A 24,584-nucleotide genomic window follows, 5' to 3' on the forward strand; every position below is an offset into this window, starting at 1 on the left:
TCCCCTAAAAAACACCTTTTCCTTGTGTAGCACAAGGTAACTGTCCAGTAGCAGAATTATATGTTAACCTCAGTTAGTTAAATCTAACAGTTCCCTGCAGTTCTGGCTTTTGGGGCAAACCAGAAGTCAGGCCATCAAGTGATCGTTTCTTATCAAGTCATGATAAGAAAAGTAATTTTAAAACTCAGATAATTTTATTGTATTCAGAGGTGTTGTGGCAGTCACTTCCTACACTTCACAAAAACTCAGTTTGAGATGGAGATGTGGTTGCAGCCTTGTTATGCCTTTGCTATTTAAATGACCTGGTGGCCCCTGTGGTGGTTTCAGTGTCACCAGTGGGGATCCCACAGCTCTGAGTTGCAATGCAGGTGAGCAGGAGCAGGTCAGCATCACCCTGGACAATCTGGAAAGCTCTGGGAATAGATTTAGCCAGTTGCTGGGTTTTGGGTTCTTTTTCCCCTTGATTATGTGATGGTCAAAATATAAACTCTTTGAAAAGTATCTAAAAATAGCTTTAAACCACAAAATGGATACAGCTCTTTGGAAGCCAGTACATTAATAGGTAGGAAACTCTGAGTGTGCTGGTGTCTCTTGAGGCTTTCATTTCATAAACAAATCCAATGACTTATTTGTGCCTCTGAGTAGCACACAGCATAATACTCATCAATTTATAATGGTCTGCAGTTCACTGTCTTTTAAGCAACGTGATGAAGAGCCTGATAAAAATGCTACAGAAAAAAAGAATCTGACGAAAATAAGGAGGCAATTTGCTCAATTTCATGACCCACATGTGATGCTTTTTAGAGATGTTTTGATGAGAAGATCTGATGAAATTTGTATTTCTGTGTATGATGCTATTTGAGGTTGTGTACATCAGGGTTTAAAATGATTCATGGATCTTTCCTCCCTTCCAGATGTACGACTGAATTATTTCAAGTGTGCCATGATGAAATATTATGAAATGTTGTTGCTGGGAGCAGGAAGCCTTTTTCTTTCCTTTATTTTTAATTAGACAAGGTTTATTTCATGACTGAAAGTTTTTAATCTTGTTAACTAAACCTGAAAAGCCTTAATAATGCATTCTAGGATTTTTGATAAAATACATGCTCTAGTCCAAGACATGTTAATTACCCTTAAGCAAAACAAGGGCATGCATATTTTCATTAAATTGTTTTAAAAGTCAACAAGAAAACCATTGGGAAGCAGCACCCAGTGTCTCTTGCTGTGAAGTTTTGCTTTTTCATTATGTATCTGCTGTGGAGAATGATGCTGTTTGACTTCTAAAACAAAGCCCAGGCTGTACCCCATGATTTTGGGTAACTAGGGTTACACACATTTAGCAAAGCAGTGGAATTCCAGTGAACACAACTGGGACTATTCCTTTGGGGAGGCCTGGCCTGTGGCTTGACTTCATACTTGTTGAAATGTTCCTGATGACTAAAACTGATTTTTCTCTTGACTTTAAGCCCACTGGTTTTATATTTTTGTTTATTGTCTTATATTTTTATTTAGAAGTTTATTGTCTTACGACACGTAAGTAATAGTCATAGGGGAGTTGTAAATGGAAAATTTCCTTTAAAACTACTGCTCCTCCTCAGGAAGAAAAAGCTGCTTTGGTTAAGGTCTGTATGTACAATAAGACCTGCAAGTTATTAGTAGGATTTCATATCCCAGGGGCACCGTGCAGTCAAAACAGTTGTGATTCAGGGGTTTTATTAGCATGAGTAATCCTGTGAACTCCACATGACCTGATGCACGAGCACTGGACAATGCTGAATCAAAGTATGGAACGTTAGGATGGAATTCCAGGTGGATTGCTGAGCAGAGTTACCGGGCAAAGGCTGAATCTTGCAGTCCTTTTTAGGAGTTGTGGGTTATGAAGGGCTGTGATTGCACCCAGATATTGATACAAATGGTGTGTGTCACTGACTGGAGCATTCTGGGAAGTTATTTCTTGTGAAAGCAAAGCAGTAGAAATAGTGTTTGAGGAACTGGTGTTTGAGTCTCGGCTGTTAATGATATCATTGAGCTCCTTTTGTGCTTCTGTTACATTATCCAGCTTTCCTAGCAGACTGTGTCCCGATTCCTGAGCCTGCTCCTCCCGCTGTGTGCCCTCAGGGAACGCTGTCCTGATATCTGCAGACCGTTTTCAAATTCTCAGGAATATTTCTCTTTGCTGCTGAAGGTCATTGGGTACCTTCCCTTTCTGTTCTGTACCAAGAGGAGCATTTCACTTCTGAGAAATCTGTGGAGAGGACATGAGAGGACTTGCTGCTTCTGGACCAGAGTGAAATCTTCTCTGAGTATCTTGGAATCAGTGATTAATTTAAGCAAACAAAGGCTGTAGTACAAGTGCTTTTTGTGTACACCATCAGCAAACTTGCAAGTAGCTTGAGTTTCTGTACCAGATATGTGTATGACTGGTTTAAGCATTAAAATAAGCTAGGTGCTAATATACTTGGAAAAAACATGTATGGTGTGTTGAGTTTCATAAAGTTAGCTGGGAAAGTAATTTTTACTATCAAAAAATTACACTGAAAAGCTTAAAATATGGAGGTGCAAGAGTGTTTCCCAAAAAGCCAGAGGACCTGCTTCTGCGAAGTAACGGGCTGTTCATCCAAGGCTGTGGTCTGCAGGTGAGTGAACCAGCTGGAAAAGCCTGGGATGAAGTGTTTTGTGTTTGGCCTTGCTAGCCAGCCATATGTACCAATTCAAGGAAAAGAAAAAGCTCCAGCTTCTTAAAAACAACAGAAAAAAAAAACCAAATCAAACAACAAAACAATGTCAGTTTGTGTGTGAGGACTGCAGTGGAACTTGAGCATGTGCCTACTTTGGGCTCTAAAGGTTTCTTACTCAGGACAGTTGTCACCAGCTGAATTCATCTCAGAATTTCCTCCTTTGTGTTGTCTTCCAGATATTGGAGAGACTGAAATGGTGGAAGGGGACTCTGTGCTTGTCATGCTTGGGAAAAGAACTCTGGTGTCAATTTATTCCCCTCAAAATACTCGTCTAAAAATGGGTGCATGAGCTGTGTCACGTTGCTCCTCCTCTGAGTGGAATCTGCTGCTGGTCCACCCTGTTTCCTGTAGTTTGTTTTTCTGCACGAAGTGGAAAACTTTGTCCTTGTTTTGGGAAGTACCCTGGTGTAGTTAGGAACTAAAATTAATGTTGTGTATTTCTGTACACATTTCAGACAGGCCTTTGGTGCTGCGAGACGCGTTTCAAGCTGTGTTTACAGGCCACATGCTTGCACTTCATGGGGATGCTTGGAGGGTGTGGGAGCTCTGCTGGGTGTATTGGATGTGCTGGGAGATGAGGGAACTAAGGATGCTGGGCAGGCTGCTGGTTGACAAAGAGGGAAATATCTTAACTCTTCTGATACTCTGCTTTGGAAAGACACCTCATTAGCAGTTACAGAATTTGAGTTCTCAAGTTTATCTTATTCATGGATATAATTTTAGATCCATGGATTATTTGGAAATGTGGATAGTTCAGCCCCTCTTAAAGGCACTTCCAGTTATGTTTTGTTCTTTCCTTTATATTCGGGTCAAGGTCTTTTCTGTTGTTGTTAATACAGCGCCTAGAGATCGTAATTGGCAGCGAGAGAATCCTTGTGCAAAAGCAGTAATTCATGCTTTTTAAATGTGAGGCTTTCCTAGGATTGAGGAAACTTTGCTTTCTTTAAGCTGTTGGAAAACCATGTGTGTTTGCTCTGGTAGTGTCACGTGTCACAGCATTATCCAGGGCCCAGTCTCTGAGCAGTCCTAGTGTACCTTGTTCATCAACATCATCCTGCTCTCTGCTTCCTGGCCTGGCTCTTCCCATACTCTCCACCATCATCTCCTGAAACTCTGGGATGATGCCCCAGCCCCTAAAAGCACCAGGTTATTGTACTATTTAGCATAAGGAAGGAGAATCCTTGAAACACTGTGGTGAGATGGCAACGGGGCCAAAACTCTGGCAGTAAGTGCCCACTCCATGGATTGGGCTCGTGGTGGCTGGATTGCATTCCAGAGCTTGGGTTTGAAGGGAGAGGAGAGCAGAACAACAGCAAACTGCTCTGAGCAGAATTGCTTCACTGGTTCAAGGACACCTTGTGGTTCTCAGAGCAGTTCTCCAGCGTTTCCCTGTTGCTGTGGGCACTGCTGGCCTGGGCAAACTGCAGCTTGCCAGGTGTATTTCCCATAAGGAATTTTAGAGTCATTTTGCGTTCCTCTGCCTGTGATGTTACATTGCCACATAGATGTGTCCAACTGTGCTCTGTAATCTTCATTAGAGAATTTTTTCCCCAGATAATCTTTTAAATATTTTTCTCACCATCATCTCTGATGCTGCATTGGCTCTCAAGAATTCATCCTGTATTTCTACCCCTTTGGAGGATTTCAGAAATGGGGCACAAGTGGTTTTTCCTCCAAGGCAGGGATTTTTCATTGGTAATTGTTGACTGGAGAGCTTTAATTTCTAGGTAGGCAGTTTGAGGGCTTGTATGAACAAAATGCTGATCTCCCAAACCCTGAAAGTCTTGAGTCACTTGTCACTCCCCCAAGTCACCACCAGTGTGATTAATGCTGTTTCCACTTGAGGTCTTCAGAATATGCAGAATCTCAAATGCTGCTTTAGAAGGATGAAGAGCAGAAATCAGGCTTCTGAGAGAAATTGTTTCTTGCTGTGTTAATTGAGTAGTTTGGTTATGGAAAGAACTTGCCCAAATTGACCTACCATGAACTTGAGGTTTTCTGCTAATGGCACTCGACTCCCACAGTGCTCTGCATGTTTTAAACCACTTTTATTTCAATCTTCACATATCTAGAAGAGAGTTGTGATATTGAGGATTTGTGACCTTGCCAGGTGACCTCGGAGTGGTGGGATGTGTATCTGTTGTGTTTTACACTGTCCCATGGACAAATTGTGTACTTGGTGCTGTGATGTGGTTGTACAAAGGGTTCTCAGTGTTTGTCCCGAGGCACTTCCAGCACTGTGGGATCGTATGGATCACTCTGTGATCATGTTCAATCATCAGGACTCAAGTTACTCTTGATACACTTTCCACCCTAAGTTTTTCTGATAATCATTACTGGAAAATAACAGCTCCCTGCTGAGAAGATTTACTTGCTTCACCACATATGCCTGTCCCAAATGGAAAAGGACATTATTACTTGAGGCTGAGCTCTAAGTATTGACATTTAACTTCCCATTTTAAATACCTTGAATATTAGAGCTGCACAGGCGTCATTAACAGCAGAGAAGTTCATTTGACTAGAGATGGATAAATTGCTTTCTCTGTCAGTTTGTTTTTATTGTTCTACAGCCAAATGGATTTTTCTGTTGGCTGAAGAATGCCAGACCTGAAATACTGCATTCTTTGCCCTGTCTGCAGGCCTGTAGTAAATACAGCACCTGTGGGTGAGGCCAGTCAGCTGAGAATGAATAATCATTTCATTCATTTGGCTTTTGTTTATACTTGAGAGATATTTTTTTTTTAAACTAAGTATTGCAGAACCTTTTTCTGGTGCTCTTCAAGTAGCTGTTTAACAGCTCAGTAGTATTGCCCTGCAGTGAGAACAGCAGACAAAAATAACATTTTTTGGTAATGTTAGCTATTAGCGGGAAGACTTCTGCTCATTTATTTTTTTCCTAATAAATGAGAAGATGAGTTACTGTATTTGTCATTAAATCAGGTGCCTATGAATTCAGATTTTGGCAATATAACTTTTGCAGTATGCTTAACTTGGAAGCATTTCTACTGTGGATGTAACCACATGATAACATTTTCCATGAGTTCAAGCTGATTTCCAGCTCTCCCTGTATCCCACTCCTCTGAGAGGGCAGCAGTGGCTCTGGGAATGTTCCTACACCCATAGGAGTGGGTGACACTCTGAGTAATTGAGACCTGATTTCAGCTGATGAGTCTCACTGGTTGCCCTCCTTTTCCATCTTTTCATTCCTATATTATACTCTCCCTGGTGGAATTCAACAATGTTTGACTTACTAATGCCCAGGACTTTCTCAAGAATCTCGTGTGTCATCAGGTAGAACATACAGACAGAAGGAATGGACTCAGCTTTGTCAGCTTATCAGGGAATGGTTTGGGTTGGAAGGGACCTTAAAGACCATCTCATTCCATGCCCCTGCAATGGGCAAGGTTGCCATTCACTAGATCAGGTTGCCCAGGGCCCCATCCAACCTGGCCTTGGACACTTCCAGGGATGGGGCATCCACGGCTTCTCTGAGCTTTGTCCTTTTTATAGGCCATCTAAAAAGTGTGGTCTGAGAGGGAACTTCCACACACTGCCTATGCCCCTGCAAGCTAAAGAGTCCTTGTGAAAGTCAAAGAACTTGGCATTTAACCCCTTTTCCTGGTTTTTTTATCTTGCAATGATATGGAACACAGGAAGTGCACATCCTCACCCAAAGAGGCACCATGAGCATTCCTAGCCAGTGCTCCTGTAACTGCACTTTCCAACAGGGCCTTGTAGTCACTGGTCTTTACTGGATGTGGTATTTTTGTGTATAAATAAGGTGTAAAACTTAAAATTTGGTAAATAAACACTGTTATTTGTTTTCCTTTGCAGAATAAGAGAGTCCTGGGGGCCGGGAGCACAGGACGATGCTGCTGAAAGGAATGTGAGCCACGGAGCATGTTTGGTGCCACAGTTACCCAGGTGGGCTCCTCTAATTGCACCTCTAATGAACCACAGGCTGTGGTGCTTGCTGCTCCATCACTGATCCTAGGTCAAGGAGGCAGTCTCAACACCAGGCCAAAATTCTGCCCTGCTTTCCTAGTTCCATACAGGTGGCACTTGCAGTCTGAAACCTAAAACCTTTTACTTGTGTCTTAATTTTATCCGATTGTTGGGTTGCAGCTGGTCTCTCTTTAAATGTTACACTGGTTTATATCATGAGGTAGGCTGGACATTTCATGCACAGAGAAGATGTGGTCTCAAGAGATGAGGTGCTGAACTACATATGTGACAGTAGTTTTGAGACTTGTTCCAGGTGACTCATCTACAGATCATCTGCTGGGTTTCACAAGTCAAAAGCAGATGGGTAAAGGCTCCCATCATTGCTTTGCACTCCAGTATTTACTGAACCAATATAGATTTTTCAGGATGTTTTGATAGGAAATGGGGAACTTTCTGATGTTTGGATGTTTCTTTTTTTTTATCTCCCATATATATAAAATTTTGGGGATGGATACTGAAAATCTTCACTTAGATGCTGCTCAGTTCTGTGCTGTCTAATTATATGCTTATGGTAAGGAAACATGTTCAGGAGGCAAAAATCTGTCTTCTGTGGTGGAGTCTAGGATCCTTCAAAAGCAATTCCATGTCCTGGAAGTGATCACAGTCCAGCACCACTGGTTGTCTTGCAGCTCTGAGTAAATAAATAGAGAAATAACAATTATATGGCTGCAAAGTGTTGCTGTGGAATAGCAGCTAACTTTTCTACTAGCACCAGCTGGCAAGTGGGAGTGAAAAAACAAAGCAAACAGCTCAGAAAAGTAGGAGGAACAACAGTTATAGCCTAAAAACTGACACATTGGGAGCCCAGCATGAAGAATAACAAACTCCTGTCACAGGATGTTTTGCATAGCAACAGGACTCTTGTCTTCAAGTGGACTTCAGTGTAACTGCAGCACTTGCTTCCTGTGTGAGATAAAGACCTGTTGTACTCTGAATGCGTTGTAATCTCTATATCTAAATGGGACTAATAATTAAAAGGAATTAGCTGAAGGAAACAATAGTCAAACCTATTGCTCCTGAAAGTGTTTCCTCTTATTTTGCCGTGGGAGAAGCGAGAACAGAGACATGTGGAAAGGAAGCAGCTGAAAGATGAACTTTCTCCCCAGGTGCTGAATGCTGCCTGCAAACTGCTTTGTCCATGAGGGGAGCAACTGATTGGGAATCGAGAGCACGAAGGAGTCCCTAACACACTTCAACATGCGCAAAGGGGTGCCAAAGGACCCAGAAATAGCCGACCTGTTCTACAAAGATGATCCGGAGGAAATATTCGTGGGTTTGCATGAAATCGGCCATGGAAGTTTTGGAGCAGTTTACTTTGTGAGTATGGTTCTCTCCTTTTTTTGGGAAGCAGAGTCATTTTAAGTGCTGTTTTGGAGATTTTCAGCATTTGTAGAAATTAGCATCCTTTGAGCTCTTAGTGCTTTGTGTGTGTGAGTTTTCTGATAACACATCTCAAAATAAGTGTTTCCAGAGCACTCCTGAGCTCTTTACAGTAGCTCTTTCTAATAACAGTTCACTGTAGTCTTATTAGAGCACCCAGCCATACAGGTCAAGTATATGGTGTTTTGTGCTGTTTGAAAATTGAATTTCAACAGTTGGAAATTAATTTGCCAGACCTGGAGTTTCAAGATGCTCTACTTGGAGTTCATATGCTTGTAAATCACTGCAAATTAATAACTCTAATGTCTTCAATAGGAAATTCTTACATGACAAGAGCAAAGACAAAGTCCTAAGAGGAATGAGAATTCAAGTGGGAATAATTTATGGCATTAATTGATACAGTCAAGAGAATTTAGTTCAGGAAGTGAGAAGAGTAGTGCTTTTACAATTGATATCAAACAAAGCCAAATCCAAAATACTGCGTTTGGAAATCATTATAATCCAGTTGCCATCAGTGAAACTGAAATTGAATCAGTATAAAAAATCAGTCAAAGACAAATTAAAGCTGCTTGGTAGCTTGGTCAGCCACTCAGAAGATCAGATTCACTGGAATTGGGTTTTCTGAATATCAGACATTATTTAAAGTATTCACATAAGATCTGTTCCCAGTAACTCCATAAGCTGGGAATAGCTGACATGAATTATTTTAAGCACTCCAATTCACTGTCTGGAGCTGTGTAAAGTGATGGAAGCGTTGCTAGAGCAGGACAGGAGCTCAAAATGTCGTGTCAGATGAGCAGTGCATGTGTGTTTTGAGGGATAATGATGTAATTCCTCAAGGTATAATCTACAAATACTGCCAAAACTGCTTCAGCAAGTGGCTGTTTGTCAAGTATGCTCATACAGCCCTGTCAGTTGGTTCAGCCAGGAGGATCCCAAGCACTTGGTACAGCCAGAACTTTTCCCCCCAGCTCTGGCAACATGGCATTGTGTCCTTCAGTGACAAATTCCAGCTGGAATGAGAGATACCACGGTCAGGTGAAGATACTTGGAATTAATGTGACAGAAATACAGCATTAATAACATCTTTCTGAGTCAAATACTCTTGATCTTTTCTGTGCTGAATCAGGAGGGTGAGTGGTTGGGAAGGGTTTTGCCTTATCCACAGTTCCTTGTTTTCAGCTTTCTCTATCTCATTTGAGGAGTGTGTGCTGGGAGGACTCTGTGTCACCTCCCTTCAGTAATTCCTGTGCTCTGTTGGCTCACCCAACATCATTTTTCTTTGAAGTCACTGCAGGCATCACGAAAGGTCTTTCGTTAATACGTTACTTGAAAGCAGTTTGAAAGGAGGATTTACCACATTTAGCTCCTATTATAGTTTAAGCTTTTAACTGTCACTAATTTTTTTTGTCCCAAAAATGGTTGGAGGTACAGAGATTTCAACAACTCTTTTAAGAGCAAAAGCTTGAAGTTTTCTGTCCTTAACATGCAGAAATGAGGGCAGTGCCAGTGCAGGGAAGGAGAAATCTTTCCAAAACTGAATTTTCAGTCTCCATCCCTGCATCATACAGGCTGCAGAAAAGTACAAGTTTGAGTTAGTAGAGAATTTTGATGTCACTACTACATAATGTACCTGGCAAAACTGAAATCTGGTCCAGTGAAAGGGAGGTTGCTTTTATAATTGAAAAAATTCCAGGATGAATCATGATCTTGAAGCTGGGAATTGAAATAGCCATTGAAGAGTATCAGTGTTGTATGGAGGGTTTGGATGAAATCACAGAGATTTTGATACACCTCTCTATTTGTCTCTTTGGAAAACATTTTTCCAAAGGTGTATCTAAAACTGGTTTTGCTGCAGTTGCAGTAAAACTGTATTTTGCATGTTTGCTTGGTTTGTGTATCAATAGAGAGGTAACAAGTGCAGTAACTCTGAGGGAGGAACAGTGGGTGTGGAGAGAGAAAGTCAGGGAAAAGTATCCTAATAGTTATCTGGTAAATCTTATCACAAGGAAGACATCTCTGAGGTGTAGGAGCTTGCAAGGATATGACAGAGGAGAAAAAAAGCCACAGGCACAGTTCACTCCATGGGGAGGGAAAAAAATGAAGCTTTTTTCAATCTGTTTCTTTCCCTACTCCAGGCTACAAATTCCCACACTAATGAGGTGGTGGCAGTCAAGAAGATGTCCTATAGTGGAAAGCAAACGAATGAGGTAAGATGGATAAAGGCAGTTTTTCTTGCAGAAGCTGTGGCAGCCAAAATGTAAATCTGAGCAGTGCAATGAGCTGCAGGTTTGATTTGACCCCAGCAGAACAGCTTCTCATGCAGGAGCTGCTGCTCCCTTCCTTCCATGGGAGGCGTGGAGTTTTGTGGAGGGAAAATGAGTTTATGCAAATTTTGACAAATAGTTCAGTTTAGGGAAGTGAATGGGGATTCAGAGTGCCTGTATGGGGGTTGTTGCAGAAATAATTTCAGTAATAATGCAGTAAGAGCACACTGGCCACTGGAGCCATAGCCACAGCTCTCTGTAATGTATAACTCACGTGAAACGCTCTTCAGGATCTATAATCTAAAATTGTATTGAGAAAATCAGTCTCATTTCAACTGTTGCTTTTTAATTGTTCCTCTTATTTTTGCATTGTGTTGCTCTGAACTTGGATCCACTGTTCCTTTGGACTGGTGCTTTGACATGCACTGCAGGGCGTGTTTGTTTGTTAAGAGCAAACAGGGATGTTTTAAACTCATTTTTTCCTTGCTTCCCTGTTGGTCTCCCAAATGTCAGTGGTTTTATGCTGCGTTACAGAAGGAGGTGAGCAGCTCATTGCCTCTCCCTGTAGCACTTCTGGTGTCTCGTGGGGCAGGTGGGTTTGTTGCTAAGTTTGAGACCCACTATGTAAAACAGTAGCATTTAAGTAAAATGTATTGCAGTTAAAATGAGGGGAAAAAAATAATTTTTGCAATCCTCAAGCTGTTTAAATGTGTCTTGGGGATATCTCAGTGCAGGAAGGATCCCCACAGCTGATGTTCAATTGTGCTTTTGCAACTCTGACTCTTACCATCTTCATATTGTACAGTAGTTTTATGGTCACTTCTCAGACTGTCCTACAGCGTGTGGTGATTGAGAGGATGTAGAGGGTTAAGCAGAGAAATGTATTTATACTTTTTGCCTTTTTATTTTCATTAGAAATGGCAGGATATCATCAAAGAAGTCAAGTTTCTGCAACAGCTGAAGCACCCCAACACCATAGAGTATAAGGGCTGTTACCTGAAGGAGCACACAGCATGGGTGAGTGAGTGGTGGGCATTTAGATCTGCATGGGCAGAGAATGTCCAGCACAGCAGTCAAATACTCAGTGCAGGCAGTGTCTGTACATGCAGCAGTACTCATCCCATGCTGCCTGCAGTCCCTTTCACCTGAAGAAACTTCCAAAGGAAATAAATACTTAGAATATTGTGAGAAATCCCTGCTTCTCTGAGGCAGGTCTCTGTGTTCGTACAGATTAAACGCTTACTAAGGAACATCCTCTACAGCTTCTGCCCACAAACTTCTCAGTGTCTAAACCTTCTTCACAACCTTGAAAGATGTCTTGACGTTGCTGAAGTGTTTGCAGGATTTTATTTTGTTCACCATTGGTTGCATTTCTTGCAACTTCAGGTTTTATTTGTGGCTGTGGCTGTTTCTCAGCAGGAACTGTGTGTGGGGAAGTGTCTACCCCTGTTACTTCTAGAATCATAGAATCACAGAATGGTTTGGGTTGGGAGGGACCTTAAGGATCATCTTGTTCCAATCCCCTGCCATGGGCAGGGACACCTTCCAGAAGCAACATTATTATTGATTATTCAAGGAAAAGGCACAGAACAAAGGGCAAGAACTAACTTGCAACACTGTCCTCAATGTACGTGTCTCAAAGTCTGATTTGAATTTCCTACTTGAACAGCTGTAGAGTAATACTGGTTTTGTGGGGAAACAGTACTAAAATAAAGTAAAATTTTGCACCTTCTGATGGAAAAGTAACAAATCCTATTACTTGGGTAAATACTTTATTTTTTTTTTAACCAGGGCATTAAAGTTACCACGTGACATAAGTTTTCTATGTGCAGCCCTTCCTTACTTGTGAAGACATTTTTATAGTTTCAAAATGCTTCAAAAAGTACTTAAAGGCCTGATGTTTTTTTTTCTTGCAGTTGGTTATGGAGTACTGTTTAGGATCAGCTTCTGATTTGCTAGAGGGTAAGTTTTATATAGTCTTTGGTTTTGTTTCTGCTGGTGCCCCTACTGAGTATGGTGGGAGGCTGTTTTCTCATAGACTGGGGTTTTGCAGATAGTAGAGGTGGTCTGTCTGTCCTGCTCCATTCTGTACCTAGAATTTGGGACATCAAGGGTAGGCTGAGGCTTTCCCAGGAGGCCAGTGCTGTATGCATGTTTTTATGTTGTAAAATGAAGGTATAAATGTGTATATTCCTGTAATTCATGCCTTCTTGGCTGAAGCAGTTTGCCTGTTTTCTGAAAATCCATCATAAAATCTTGCAGAGATCACCTTTGTCCTTTCCTTGTAGTCTGTAGGAATAATTACAGATGGTTGTATAGAACAAGAGGCTGGTGTGACCTCAAAACTAGAACAGCACCTGCAGAGAAATAGGGAATCTAAGGCAAAATAGGAATCTAAGCCAAAGTTTGCAAAAACTAGTACTCCTTGTGGGCCAAGTCTTCTGTGTGTAAGATCACAGGATGATTTGGGTTGGAAGGGACCTAAAGGTCACTCAGTCCCACCTCCTGCCATGGGCAGGGACACCTTCCACTAGCCCAGTGGCTCCAAGCCCCGTCCAACCTGACCTTGGACACTTCCAGGGATGGGGCAGCCACAACTTCTCTAAGCAACCTGTGCCAGGGCCTCCCCACCCTCCCAGGGAAGAATTTTATCCCAATATCCCATCTTAAGTGGCAGCTTAATGCCATTAAGATACAGTCAAGCCAAGGCACGTGCTGGTCATATTTAGGGATATAGGGAAGGTGCTTTGGGGCACCTCTTTGTGCCAGATTTGGTGGGGTTCCTTCTCTTCCACTTTGTCAGGAAAAAATCATGCTTCAACTTCTTCAAGTTTCTTCCGGTTTTTGTTTTTTTCTTAATTTTTTTTTTTAAATTTGTTTTTTTATTAGTTCACAAGAAGCCACTTCAGGAAGTGGAGATTGCTGCCATCACCCACGGTGCCTTGCAGGGGCTGGCCTACCTGCACTCTCACTGTAAGATCCATAGGTAAGGCTGGAGCTTGGGGCTGCTGAGCTCCTTCCATCTGCTGTTTTCTGATGCCTAAAATCTGCTTCACTGTGTTTAAACAACTCTGGTAAAAATTATTCTACCAAAAGTCTCTCTAATGGACATGTCAGTACTCCTAGTGCCAAGGTGGATGTATAAATAAAAGCTGTTGGCTGTTAGGGAGTGTGGTTTTTTGGTTGAAATAGTTTAATGTGGGTCTGTCCTGTGCTGGATTCTCTTCCATGTTGGCAATAGTTTCCTGCAGACCCTGATAAAAAAAGAATGTTGACACTAAACACTAACAGGAAAATATCACCCTAAATTTGCCAATTAGAATGTAGTGCTACACTGTTTTTAAGAGAATATTTTACATATTAGAAGGTAAAGCTTTATGCTTTCAGAAATCAGGCAGAGGAAGTGTAAGTCAAGGATAAAACCACTTTAGGAGAAATCAAAGCTCACAGGCAGAGGAAGATTTTATACAGGCACTTCCTAGATCTGTCGTTCATAATGTGGTATTTTTCAGGAGTTTGGATATTTTTTTTTTTACTCATTTGTCAGCAGTGTTGCATGTTCTCATTTGATTTTATTTCTTTGGTCTAATTTTGGGTACCACTGATATGTCAGGGACCTGTGAAGTGGATGAGAACTGGATTAATGGGTGGGAATTCATCAGAATAAAGCAACTTGAAACTGATTTATGGGGCTAAAAGCCTCTTTGTAGTCTACTGGAAATCTTGAAATGAAAAATTGGTGTATCTGAGGCTGAGTCAGTGAGGGATTTTTAGAGACAGGAATTATTTGTTGCTTGTTAAAATAGCTATTTGGGGCATATCTATACATGGTTAAATCATATTAAAGTAAAAAAAATAAATGCATTCCAATTTATGAAATGAAAATATTATTTTGGATGAGTCCTTTTCCTGTATTTGTGTGTAAAATACCTGTTTTGAAGTATTTTAGATGTTTTCAAAGTGCATTGAATTGTTATTTATAGTTAATTACTCCCTGTATGGACACTATTGAGAATGAGGGTTTTTTTGATAGGACTTCCTAGCATGGTGCAATTATGTGTTGTGAATTCAGCAGTTTCCCCTGATGAACAGCAGCTGCTCCACGTGACCTTTCCATTAGCATCCTTGTTCCATATCAACACCAAAATGGTTATTTCTCTTTCCCACTGGGAAGTTCCTTTGCTGTTGCAGAGTGCTGGGAGCACCTATAAGGGATTTACTGCTGGAAGGGCCATGTGGGTCGTTCCTATTGACCTTCTTAAGAAAACTGAGAGTGGAGATCTCATCAATCCATATAAATATCTCCAAGGGGGTCAGAGGATGGTGCCAGACTCTTCTCGGTGGTGCCCAGCAACAGGACAAGAAGAAACTGCCGTGAACTAAAACACAAGTTTCACCTCAACATGAGGAAGAACTTCTTTATGTTGAGGGTGGCAGAGCACTGGAACAGCTTCCCAGGGAAGGCATGGACTGTCCCTCTCTGGAGACATTCCAAACCCACTTGGACACATTCCTGTGTCACCTCCTCCAGGTGACACTGCCTTTGCAAGGGAACTTGGACTGGGTGATTCCAGAGGTCCTCTCCAGCCTGAACTATCCTGTGATTCTGAGACGTGCTTTTCATCCAAGGGCTATTCCACCTTTTAACTTCTGGGATGGGAAGGCAAATCTGCTCTCCCAGAAAAAAACTGTCAAGGGATTTCTGGGTTTGTATCTGCAAAGGAGAGGCGAGAGAGCCAGTGCTGGCTGGGCGGGGAGCAGTGCTGTGCTGCTGTGCACCGCTCCTATGGCCCTGGGGACAGCGAAGGCAACGCCGAGGGAGAAAGGAGCGAATTTTGGGAGCGGGGACCGGATTTTGGGGTCGGGCCCCGCGCGGGGACCTGGCGCGGGGGGGACACCTGGTGGCGAGGGAGCGGCACTGCAGGCCCGGCCTCCCGCCCGTCCCTGCCCCGCTGCATCCCGAGTCACCCTCGGATGGCTCAGGAGGAGACGATGGTCGTTGTTTAATCGCGGGCACGAGGCTAGTGGATATATTGCTGATGTCTTGACGTGGCTGCTGAGTCGTCATATAGAATCACAGAATGGTTTGGGTTGACTTAAAAGTCATCTTGTTCCAACCCACACCTTCCACTGTCCCAGGTTGCTCCAAGCCCTGTCCAACCTGGCCTGAAACACTACCAGGGTTGGGCACCCACAGCTGCTCTGGGCAACCTTTGCCAGGGCCTCACCACCCTCACAGTAAAGATGTTTTTCCTAATATCTAAGCTAAACCTACTCGCTGTCAGTTCGAATCCGTTCCCCTTGTCCTGTCACTCCAGGCCCTTGCAAATAGCCTCTCTCCATCTTTCTTGTAGCCTCCCTTCAGGCTGCAATTAGGTCACCCCAAAGCCTTCTCTCTTCCAGACTGAACAAACTTCTGTCAGCCTTTCCTCATAGGAGAGATGCTCCATCCCCTTGGTTGTTGTACAGGGGAGGTGGCAGTGGAGGTGACAGCAAAGGGGACAGCATGAGTTCTCTCTCTCTCTTGTGCTTTTGAGGTGTTCGTTCTTGCACACATACTTTTCTCTTTTTTTCTTTTAAAGGGATATTAAAGCTGGAAATATTCTCCTAACAGAACCAGGTCAAGTGAAACTCGCTGATTTTGGGTCTGCATCTATAGTCTCCCCTGCCAACTCTTTTGTGGGAACGCCTTACTGGTGAGTAAAGCCTGTAGTACTTCAGTCCTTTATAAAACTTACCTTCCATTTTCAGTATTTCACAGTAATATGTAGCATAAGAACTTTATTAACCAAGCAGTCTTCCTAACATCCCTGCATCCAGGTCTTCAGGAAGTGTATCTTTTCTCAGTGTCCATGAGGAGAGTTTTAGGCTGTGCAGCACTTGGAAATGCCACCAGTTAATGGCTCCACTGTTGCAATGCCATGGGCTTAAAAATAATTAACATTTGCCATAGGTAATGGAACTAAAACAGCCCCATGGAGAAAGGCAATCCTGTTAATCTGGCCATGCAGACTGCAAGTCACACAGCCACTTAAATCCTGTTTTGAAGGAACTTGCTGAAGGGTCACTTGAGTTCCTTGGCATTCCTAACACAGTGGACCAGCACAGCTCCATGCTCCACTGATTTGGTGGCAGAGGCCCCAGGAATTGCTGGGAGGTCACCATGGCCCTGAATGAGGCCATTTGGCAGGAAGCCTGTTTGTCTTGGACGAACACAATTTAAGAGGCTGGATTTTTGCAGACTGGGCCTGCTTCTTCTTTTTCCCCAACTCATCCCTTTTTCTTGGACCACCTTATTTCCCCACTGTTCCAGATGTTCCTGTTCCATTCATAGATATGCCCACAGACTGCATAAATCTGCTGGAAAATTCTCCAGGTGTGCCAAAGGGAAGCTCACCAGCTCTGGTGAGAGTGCAGGGGATCCTTTTCTCCCCTTTTAGGGCTCTCCCAGCCCTTGCTGTCTGCCTGCAGGTACAGTGCCTTTGGGATTAGGGGGTGTCCCATGTTGTACTAACAGGAGGATGAAACCCCCTCATTTGATGTGCTGGGAGTGACATCCATGTCCCCTAACCTGCCCTTTGCTCTGTGGTTGGCAGGATGGCACCAGAGGTGATCCTTGCTATGGACGAGGGACAGTACGACGGGAAGGTGGATGTCTGGTCCCTTGGAATCACGTGTATCGAGTTAGGTGAGTAAACACATGGCAGCTGAGATGAGTAATTCCCTGTCTGCAATATATTAGGAAGTCCTGAAAAAAAGGAAGATTCTTATTCCTCTTAAGAGTCCCTTTTTTTCCCTTTAAAATGCCTGACCTGGAACACACTGACAGTTGAGTTAAAGATTTAACTTGCTGGCAAACCCAGAGCGAGCCACTGATGTGCTGTGTTTCCATGTTAGTCTTGGTTATTCCCTTAACAACCAGAGGATTCTACTCTTGTATGAGAGGAAACCATCATTTGTCATCTGTATTTTCCAAGCTGGATTCTGAGAAAGTTGTTCCAGCTGTTATGTCAAGGGAACTGGTGTCCTAAGGATTGTGTGTCAAAGGGGACTTATGTTTAATTTTTGATTCTTCTTACATCCCTGCTCTCTGAAACAAAAATCTTCAATCTCAGCTGAAAGTTTGGGCCATGAATCATTGTGGACAGGTTCTTTACATGAGAAGAGAAGGGTTTGCACTGCAAGGGCAAATGATACACAGCCTGGAGCAGATGTGGGTGTGATGGCAGGTATACAGAGCAGATCTGGAGTGCATTTTGATTTTGAATATTGACCTTGCATGTGCTGAGTAGAGTATTCTCAGAAATAGTATTCATATGGATTATACTTAACACAGTACATCAATAACTTATTGTGAGGGTGAATTCACTGAAAATGGTATTGATAAATCTTTAATCAGTAGAAATAATAAAGAGGGGATGTGCAGAATGGGAAGAAATGTTGTCTCCAGTATGGAGATGGTGATGATGTAGGTGACTGGTAACTAAGTGTAGTCAGCATGCTGACACACTCTGTATTTTGATATAAAAAATGCCAAAAGCAGAAGTTTTAGACTTCTCTTCTTCTACACGGTTGCTCGGTTTTGTTTGTGTGGAGTTCAGCAATGTTACAGCCTCTCAAGGAGTAAATCACAGCAGTAGGAGAGATACTGTGCAACTTTATGTAGACAAAACTCTCTTGGTACCAGAATTTCTGTGGAGCTTTTCACTCAGGAACCTCAAAACCATTTTACAGAGTTGATGGATTTCATTTTTTTAGTATTACCCTTTTGAGAAGTACTAAACTTCTTTTTAAACTTCAGACCTTGCCTTTGCATGATTCCCTATCTGAACATGGGGTCAGGTAGAAGTGGGAGGAAATCTCTTGTTGGGCAGCACTTGGCTTAATTTCTTAATTATTTCTTCTTAATTCCTTGTGTGGCTGAAAGCAAGTAGTGCTTAAAGAAGAGCAAATGTGGTGGTTTGCCTGCGTGTGCATGGCAAGGACAAGTGACTGCTCTGACCTGACATGAACTGAAAAATCTTGGCATCACTGGCTGGCATGACCGACCTTGGGTGGTGATGAAAACCAGCCTTTCCCAATTGCTGTGTGAGATCTCTCCTGAAAGCTCAGGGGCTGGTAGGCAGGTGCCCTCCCAGTGCAAGGACTAGGTAGGATTTTAGTTAGAGGGAATTAAGGACACAGCTGGCAAGTGAATTTGGTAACTGTCCCACTTGCATGTGCTGCCTGTGACAAATGAGGCAGGCAGCCCCTCTTTCCCATGATTCAGATGCTTCAGCAGTTCATCAAAGATCTGTAGGGATTGATACAGCATGTCCTGGCCCTGACCTGCTGTGCCTGAGCTCAGGTTTATTTAGTTGCAGCTGATTTTACCACAGAGAGTCAGGTATGAGGTGTTGCAGTTAAGGTAAAATTTACTGGAAGCTTTTCCTTATAATTTGCGTCCTGCCAGCTCTGAATTTCATCATTCCTCTCCGAGTTAACAGCAGCTTTTCTGGAGTGGGTGTCCTGATCTAACCTGGAACATTAAAATAATTAGCCTAAAAGAGATGACGACAGCAATGAGCCATGGGTTCAGCAGTGATACCCTGCTTGTACTTCCATATCTTTCTCCTCTCTTTCCAGGCTGCCTTATCACACCTTTCTCTTCTCTTTCTAGCTGAGAGGAAGCCTCCACTTTTCAACATGAATGCAATGAGTGCCTTATATCACATAGCCCAGAACGATTCCCCTACGTTACAATCAAATGAATGGTAAGAGAGCAATTAACAGATTATTTTTGTTGCTTATTTCCCTGAAAATGCTCTGCGATGCTCTGCATGGTTAAACTCTGACAAGGAAAGTGTTGGTTGCAGTGCAGTCATTTGCCTCTGTTCTCAAGTCATGCTCCTGTGTAGGCTGGCTCAGTTTTGCCCTTCTGTCACTTTGGCTGTGCTGCAGTCCAAGTGAGTGGAGGTGTTAATTATGGGGCTGTGGATGCTGTAGGAATTAAAATATTCTTAGACGCGTTAAATCGGCATCAACAAAGTTTCCAGCTGCAGAAGATCCCTGACAGAAAAATTGTTGGTACCTTTGTTGCAGCTGAAACGTGGAGAAAGGGAGGGGAGGGATGCACAGAACAGAGAGGAAATTGGATTTTTTTTTTTCAGTGAGTGACTCCAAAAGCCATCAGAGCTCTGTGGCCAGTAAATGCTCCCCACGCTACAGGCGAGTTCCAGAGTCTGAGCTCTGACACTGGAACACTTTTGTTATTCTGTGGGAGCAGAGGGGTTGCTCTTGTTTCCTGCTCCCTGTTCCCAAGAGTGGAGTGTTGCTGTGGAGTGGTGCCTGGCAAGAATCTGCAGAAGGCTTGAAACAAAAGCTCCTGGAGAAACGTGAAGATCCCCTGTTTCTCTGTGGGGCGTTTGAGCAGCGTAACTATTTAATTGCTGCTCGTTTTATCCAAACCACTCCAGTTTCCTGATTTCATCCTCTCTGTTTCATCCGTTTTTCAAGATTTGAAGAACTTGATCTCCTACCTGAACATTGATACCCGTTTTCTGTGCAGAGTTTGCAAAACAGAGTAAAGATAACTGTGAATAGAGCATAAAAATCAGTGTTTATGGTCCCCTCTTTGCTCTTCAGGGCTCTGAGGGCACAGGGAGTCAGCGAGGTGGCTTTTATGCAAGTTCAGTGGCACCTAAAATACCAGTTTTCTTCTTTCCACTTGTGATACAAGCTCAAATAAAGCCTAAAATATTGCTGAACTAAGCACTGCATTGAGAGGCTTTAATGAGGCAATGTTACAAGCTCCCAGAGAGTAATGAGTGTGTTTCTGGACTTCCCAATAATTTCATTGTCATCTGTTTTTCAGTAGTTGAAGTAAAATTTTAAGTAGTGACTGGCACGTGTAGTTCTTCCTTGGTTTTTGGTTCATGGTTGGGGATAGTTGTGTGTCCACTTGTGTTTCAACAGTTCTTAATTGTGAAAGACTTGATGGGATCAACTCACTCAATTTGGAAAATTCAGTAAATTTCTCTGCCCTAGAACTTAAGAACAAATTAGTCGAGATTTTTCTTTTGCTTTGCACTTATAAGTTGGCATATATTGCACATCCTAAGCTTCTTTTTTTCATTTAGAACTTTTTTTTATTTTTTTTTATTTTTTATTTACAGGACAGACTCCTTTAGGGGATTTGTTGATTACTGCTTACAGAAAATACCTCAGGAAAGGCCATCATCAACAGATTTGTTACGGGTAATTTATCAAATCTTTTCCAGAAATATGGGGGAAAATCTGTTTGTCTACCAGGATAATTGTAAAGATGGTGAACAAATACTTGCCCTTACAAAAAAAAAATTTAAAAAAATGTTGGTTTTGCTCTTATCTGAATCAATAGAGATTTGGGGTCTTCTAAAGAGTATTTTAGGCTGTTTATTATTTCCTGACTTTGTCTGTTATGTCAGTCAATTCTCTTTGTAACCTGATGCTCAAGGTTTGAACTACTGGAGGAAAGCAGAGGTGGGCTGTGTGGTTAAACCAGTTCTGCTGTTGGGTGAGGAGTTATTTATGTTGGAGCACTTGCAATCCTCATGGGATAACAGTGTGAGTAACAGGGATTTTAGCTGAAGGAAGAACCTGTCAGCCCAAGAGGGATAGAAGGATTTAATCTTGATTTTTATTTTTTAACTGATTTTTTTCCCCCAAGATGATGCTTTTAGTGAAAGTATTACCAGGGAGAAACAGGTCCAGAGCTGGGTGAGTTAAATCTGTGCTGCAACAGTGAATTCCAGCCCGTAGTTTTCTGTGTAGGCAGCACTTGGGGGTGTGTTTGCTGCAGCTGGGAGGAAGAGGGAATTTTCAGCAGCCTCTCTGCCATGCTGTGCCCTGAGCTGTGACCCTACTGCACTGTGTGGTCTCTGGAAAAGCAGACAGAAATGAGGGAGGAAACTGAATGCAGCCCTGGGGGCAGAGGGAATGGGGAAAACTACACCTTGGTGAAGCTTAGTGAGAGCAAAGACCTTTTTGGAGCAGTTGCACAGTTTTGTGTGAAGTGATGCAGCTGTTAAATTGCTGATGCTCCTTTTATTTATTTTTTTTTCTCCTTACCTTCTCCAGTAAGGAAAAATGCTATTTCTCTGTTGTTTAACAGGCAATACTTGCTACCAAACCTTTATGGGGTTTCTGTGAGGTTCAAGGCATGTAATTTGTTACAGGCTGTTGCTTTTGGAGGTGATAGGAAATCTAAAAAGCCATTTAATTGATACTCAAAATCTAGATTTAGCCAGTCTTCATAAGATACATAGGAAGTAGCAGATCTTTGGCAGAGGATTGAGGTCTTAAATAAAGATTTACAGATAGTGGCTGATTATTGAAAGGAATGTGGGTATTGGAGATGGGAAGACAGTGGATGACTTATGATTGTCTCCTGTCCAGAGCAGGATTGGTCTCTGTGAAATGCTCTGAGCTGTCCTGTCTTGTGGGTTTTTTTGACAGACACAGATGAATTTCAGGGGGGTTTTCTTGACCTTTTTTTCCCCTGATAATACTAATGTGAGCATGATTAGTTCTCTACCTGTTCATACCTTTTTGGATATATATCTTTTAATGATCTTTCTGCCTGATCTCACAGAATATTCTGAGTTGGAAGGGACCCACAAGGATCATCAACTCCAGCTCTTAAGTGAAGGGATCAGACCCACAACCTTGGTGTTATTAGCACCATGCTCTAACCAGCTGAGCTCATCTCAGGGTCACTGCAGCTCTTGGTTTTGCTCTGCTGTAAATCATCCATTTGGGTCCTTCTGATCCTCTTTTTGTATATTTTTTTGTTGTTGTTTTCTTCTTTTCCTGCATTCATGCATCACACTTGGCAGCTAAAAGCAGCACTGAGAGGATAGGCCAAGGCTAACTTCCTCCCCTAATCAAACCACCAAACCCAAAAGTTGTTTATTTCCCTTTAATGGTTTCTATACTGTACCCAGTTAATTAAACTTGTTTTGAAAATAACTGAATCATTTTGGAAAGGGCCTGTACAGGTCCATAATTGCCAAGAGCCTGTGGGAGGGGGACTTGTGCTGGGAGTGGTGTTTGCCAAGGTTTTGTCAGTGAATCATAAATCAGTTCCACTTTAAGTCATTTGGTTTCAGTTTACCTGAGAAATTATAGGAACTGTTTATAACTCCAAGGGCTTTGTGTTTGGGAAATTCAGGAGCAGCCTTCCACTAGAAGGTAGGGAGGTGTGTGAAATCCTGTTCAACCTCTTTTCCATAAGGCTTTTTCTTTTCTTTTAAGTCTTGCCTTTCTTTAAAATTGATTAGTAGCCCTGCTATCCCTCTGGTTGCTGGTGCCAATTGCATGACATGCTGCTGTTCCACACCAGGTAAACAGGAGTCAGCTTTTCCCCAAATTCCTGAGCAGAGGCATTGCTGGCTCCACTGGGTGTGTTGCTTCATTTCCGCAGTCGCTCCGATTGCTGCTCTGTGTCCACCTGACCGCCTTTCCATGCTGGTTTTTGTGCTAAGGCTTCCATCAGCTTGTGTTTTATGGCTCCTCTTGGTGCTCTTTCAGCTCAGTAAAATGCATTTTTCTGGGTGTTTCTGAGCCAGCTTTGTGCTCACTCCTGTCCTCTCTTTAAGCCCAGACCACAGAGAGTGTTTAACTCTCATGCCTTCGCCGCAGGTAAAGGCTGATGAAGGAGCTGTTTGTGCTCTCTTTGGCACCTGGTATATATATTTTTTTTTTCTTGTGCTGTGGCAAATAACCAGCATTTTGTTCTCTGATTCTGCTTGTAGCACGCTGACCAACTAATAGGTTTATGTTGTGGGTTTTGGAATGATTCATTCCTGTGGATTGGCAGCCTTGCTGCTCTCTAGGAACAGGCTGAGTTCATTGAAGGATGTGATTTCGTGAGTACCTTAGGTTGGAGCCTGTACAAACAATTAGAGCTGAGATCTGAGTCTGAAATGATGTATATTCAGTGTTTCACTTGGTTTTAGACTTCCACAGCAGTGCTTCCCTCCTGCAGTAGCTCTCCCAAAAGCTTCCTTAGTTTATAAGACTTGGAATATTTTTGTCTTTTGAGGGCTTTTCACTTGTGTGCAATAAACAGGAATAAAGACAATTTTCAGGGCCGTATTTTCTTAAAGGAAACTGAGTTTTAAATGATGTCTTTGAAAATTAACTCAGTTTCCATCCACTAGCCTAGATGAAAATAGTCAAATGACTGTAGTGACATTAAAATGCAGTTGAAATTTAAAAAAAAAACAAAAAAACAAAACACAAAACCAAACCACAACCAAAAATGATCTTACTAATATTTTTCACTTTTAAAATTAAAATCAATTATAAAATGTGTTTTAAAATCCTTTCCCCCCCTATTTTTCTCAACTTGCCTGACATTCCCAGGAGATTTGATCTCTGGTAGTCACTTTTCCAGTCAATGTGCTCCTTGCCCTTAGACTAACAGCTTCTTCCTTTTTAGTCCGGGGTTTGTTGGTTTGGGGTTTTTTTCTTGCAATTTGGAGAAAGTACATAAATTAAGTCCTTTCAGCCATCTTTTCTTGGAGGTGCACAATACCCAGCAGAGAGGTGACTGCATCTTTTATATGTAATTTAGACAAATCAATCATAGAACCATAAAATATGCTGACTTGGAAGGGGCTCATCAGGATCATGAAGTCCAACTCTGTTTTTATTTAGACATTTTAATTTTGACAAAATCCATTTTAATTTAGACACATAATGCAAGTAAGCAGTCACAGTTGTATTCTCATTATACAAGAACCTTTTGGTTTGGTTTTCTTCCCTGTGTGTCTGCCCTTTCCATGTGGTCACACTTTAATATCTGAGTGGACATACAGCACGGATTTAAGTTCAGGATCACTGTTCCAAATGCATTGCTGCTTTCTAAAAATGATTTACAACGAGATAAAAATGTGTTCCTTTTTTTTTTCTAATCATAAATAAGCTGCAGATTGTTACTGTTCACAGAGGAGTAAATGGTGGTTATCTGCGTTGAGGAGCAGCAATGATTCATTTTGTTTCTGTGTGAAATGATGTTTAGAACTTTTAGCTCTGATTCAAAAATAAACACCATCACTACAAGCAAAAAATGGATACTGAAATGACTGGCTGTCCCCATTAGCAAAACTCAAATGCACAACAGTTTGAATTCAATTAAAAACAAGAAATAAGCCTGTGGCATGATACTTCC

At 42.2% G+C, this 24,584-nt stretch overlaps 1 protein-coding gene across 2 annotated transcripts in view; it reads left to right on the forward strand.

Moving 5' to 3' along the window:
- The window catches only part of TAOK3 (TAO kinase 3), a 76,185-nt gene that overhangs the window by 21,722 nt on the left and 29,879 nt on the right, over positions 1-24,584 (forward strand). For both annotated transcript variants that reach the window (XM_027696682.1, XM_027696684.1), the window contains exons 2-11: positions 6,573-6,662; positions 7,850-8,060; positions 10,262-10,333; positions 11,306-11,407; positions 12,307-12,352; positions 13,280-13,376; positions 15,973-16,086; positions 16,987-17,078; positions 19,050-19,143; positions 20,545-20,626. In XM_027696682.1, the coding sequence (XP_027552483.1) occupies positions 7,941-8,060; positions 10,262-10,333; positions 11,306-11,407; positions 12,307-12,352; positions 13,280-13,376; positions 15,973-16,086; positions 16,987-17,078; positions 19,050-19,143; positions 20,545-20,626 (819 nt within the window). In that variant the 5' untranslated portion in view covers positions 6,573-6,662; positions 7,850-7,940. The remainder of the gene's footprint in view (positions 1-6,572; positions 6,663-7,849; positions 8,061-10,261; positions 10,334-11,305; positions 11,408-12,306; positions 12,353-13,279; positions 13,377-15,972; positions 16,087-16,986; positions 17,079-19,049; positions 19,144-20,544; positions 20,627-24,584) is intronic.

The sequence above is a fragment of the Neopelma chrysocephalum genome, unplaced genomic scaffold, assembly GCF_003984885.1.
Source record: "Neopelma chrysocephalum unplaced genomic scaffold, ASM398488v2 Primary Assembly neopelma1_116, whole genome shotgun sequence".
In the NCBI taxonomy this organism is placed as follows: Eukaryota; Metazoa; Chordata; class Aves; order Passeriformes; family Pipridae; genus Neopelma; species Neopelma chrysocephalum.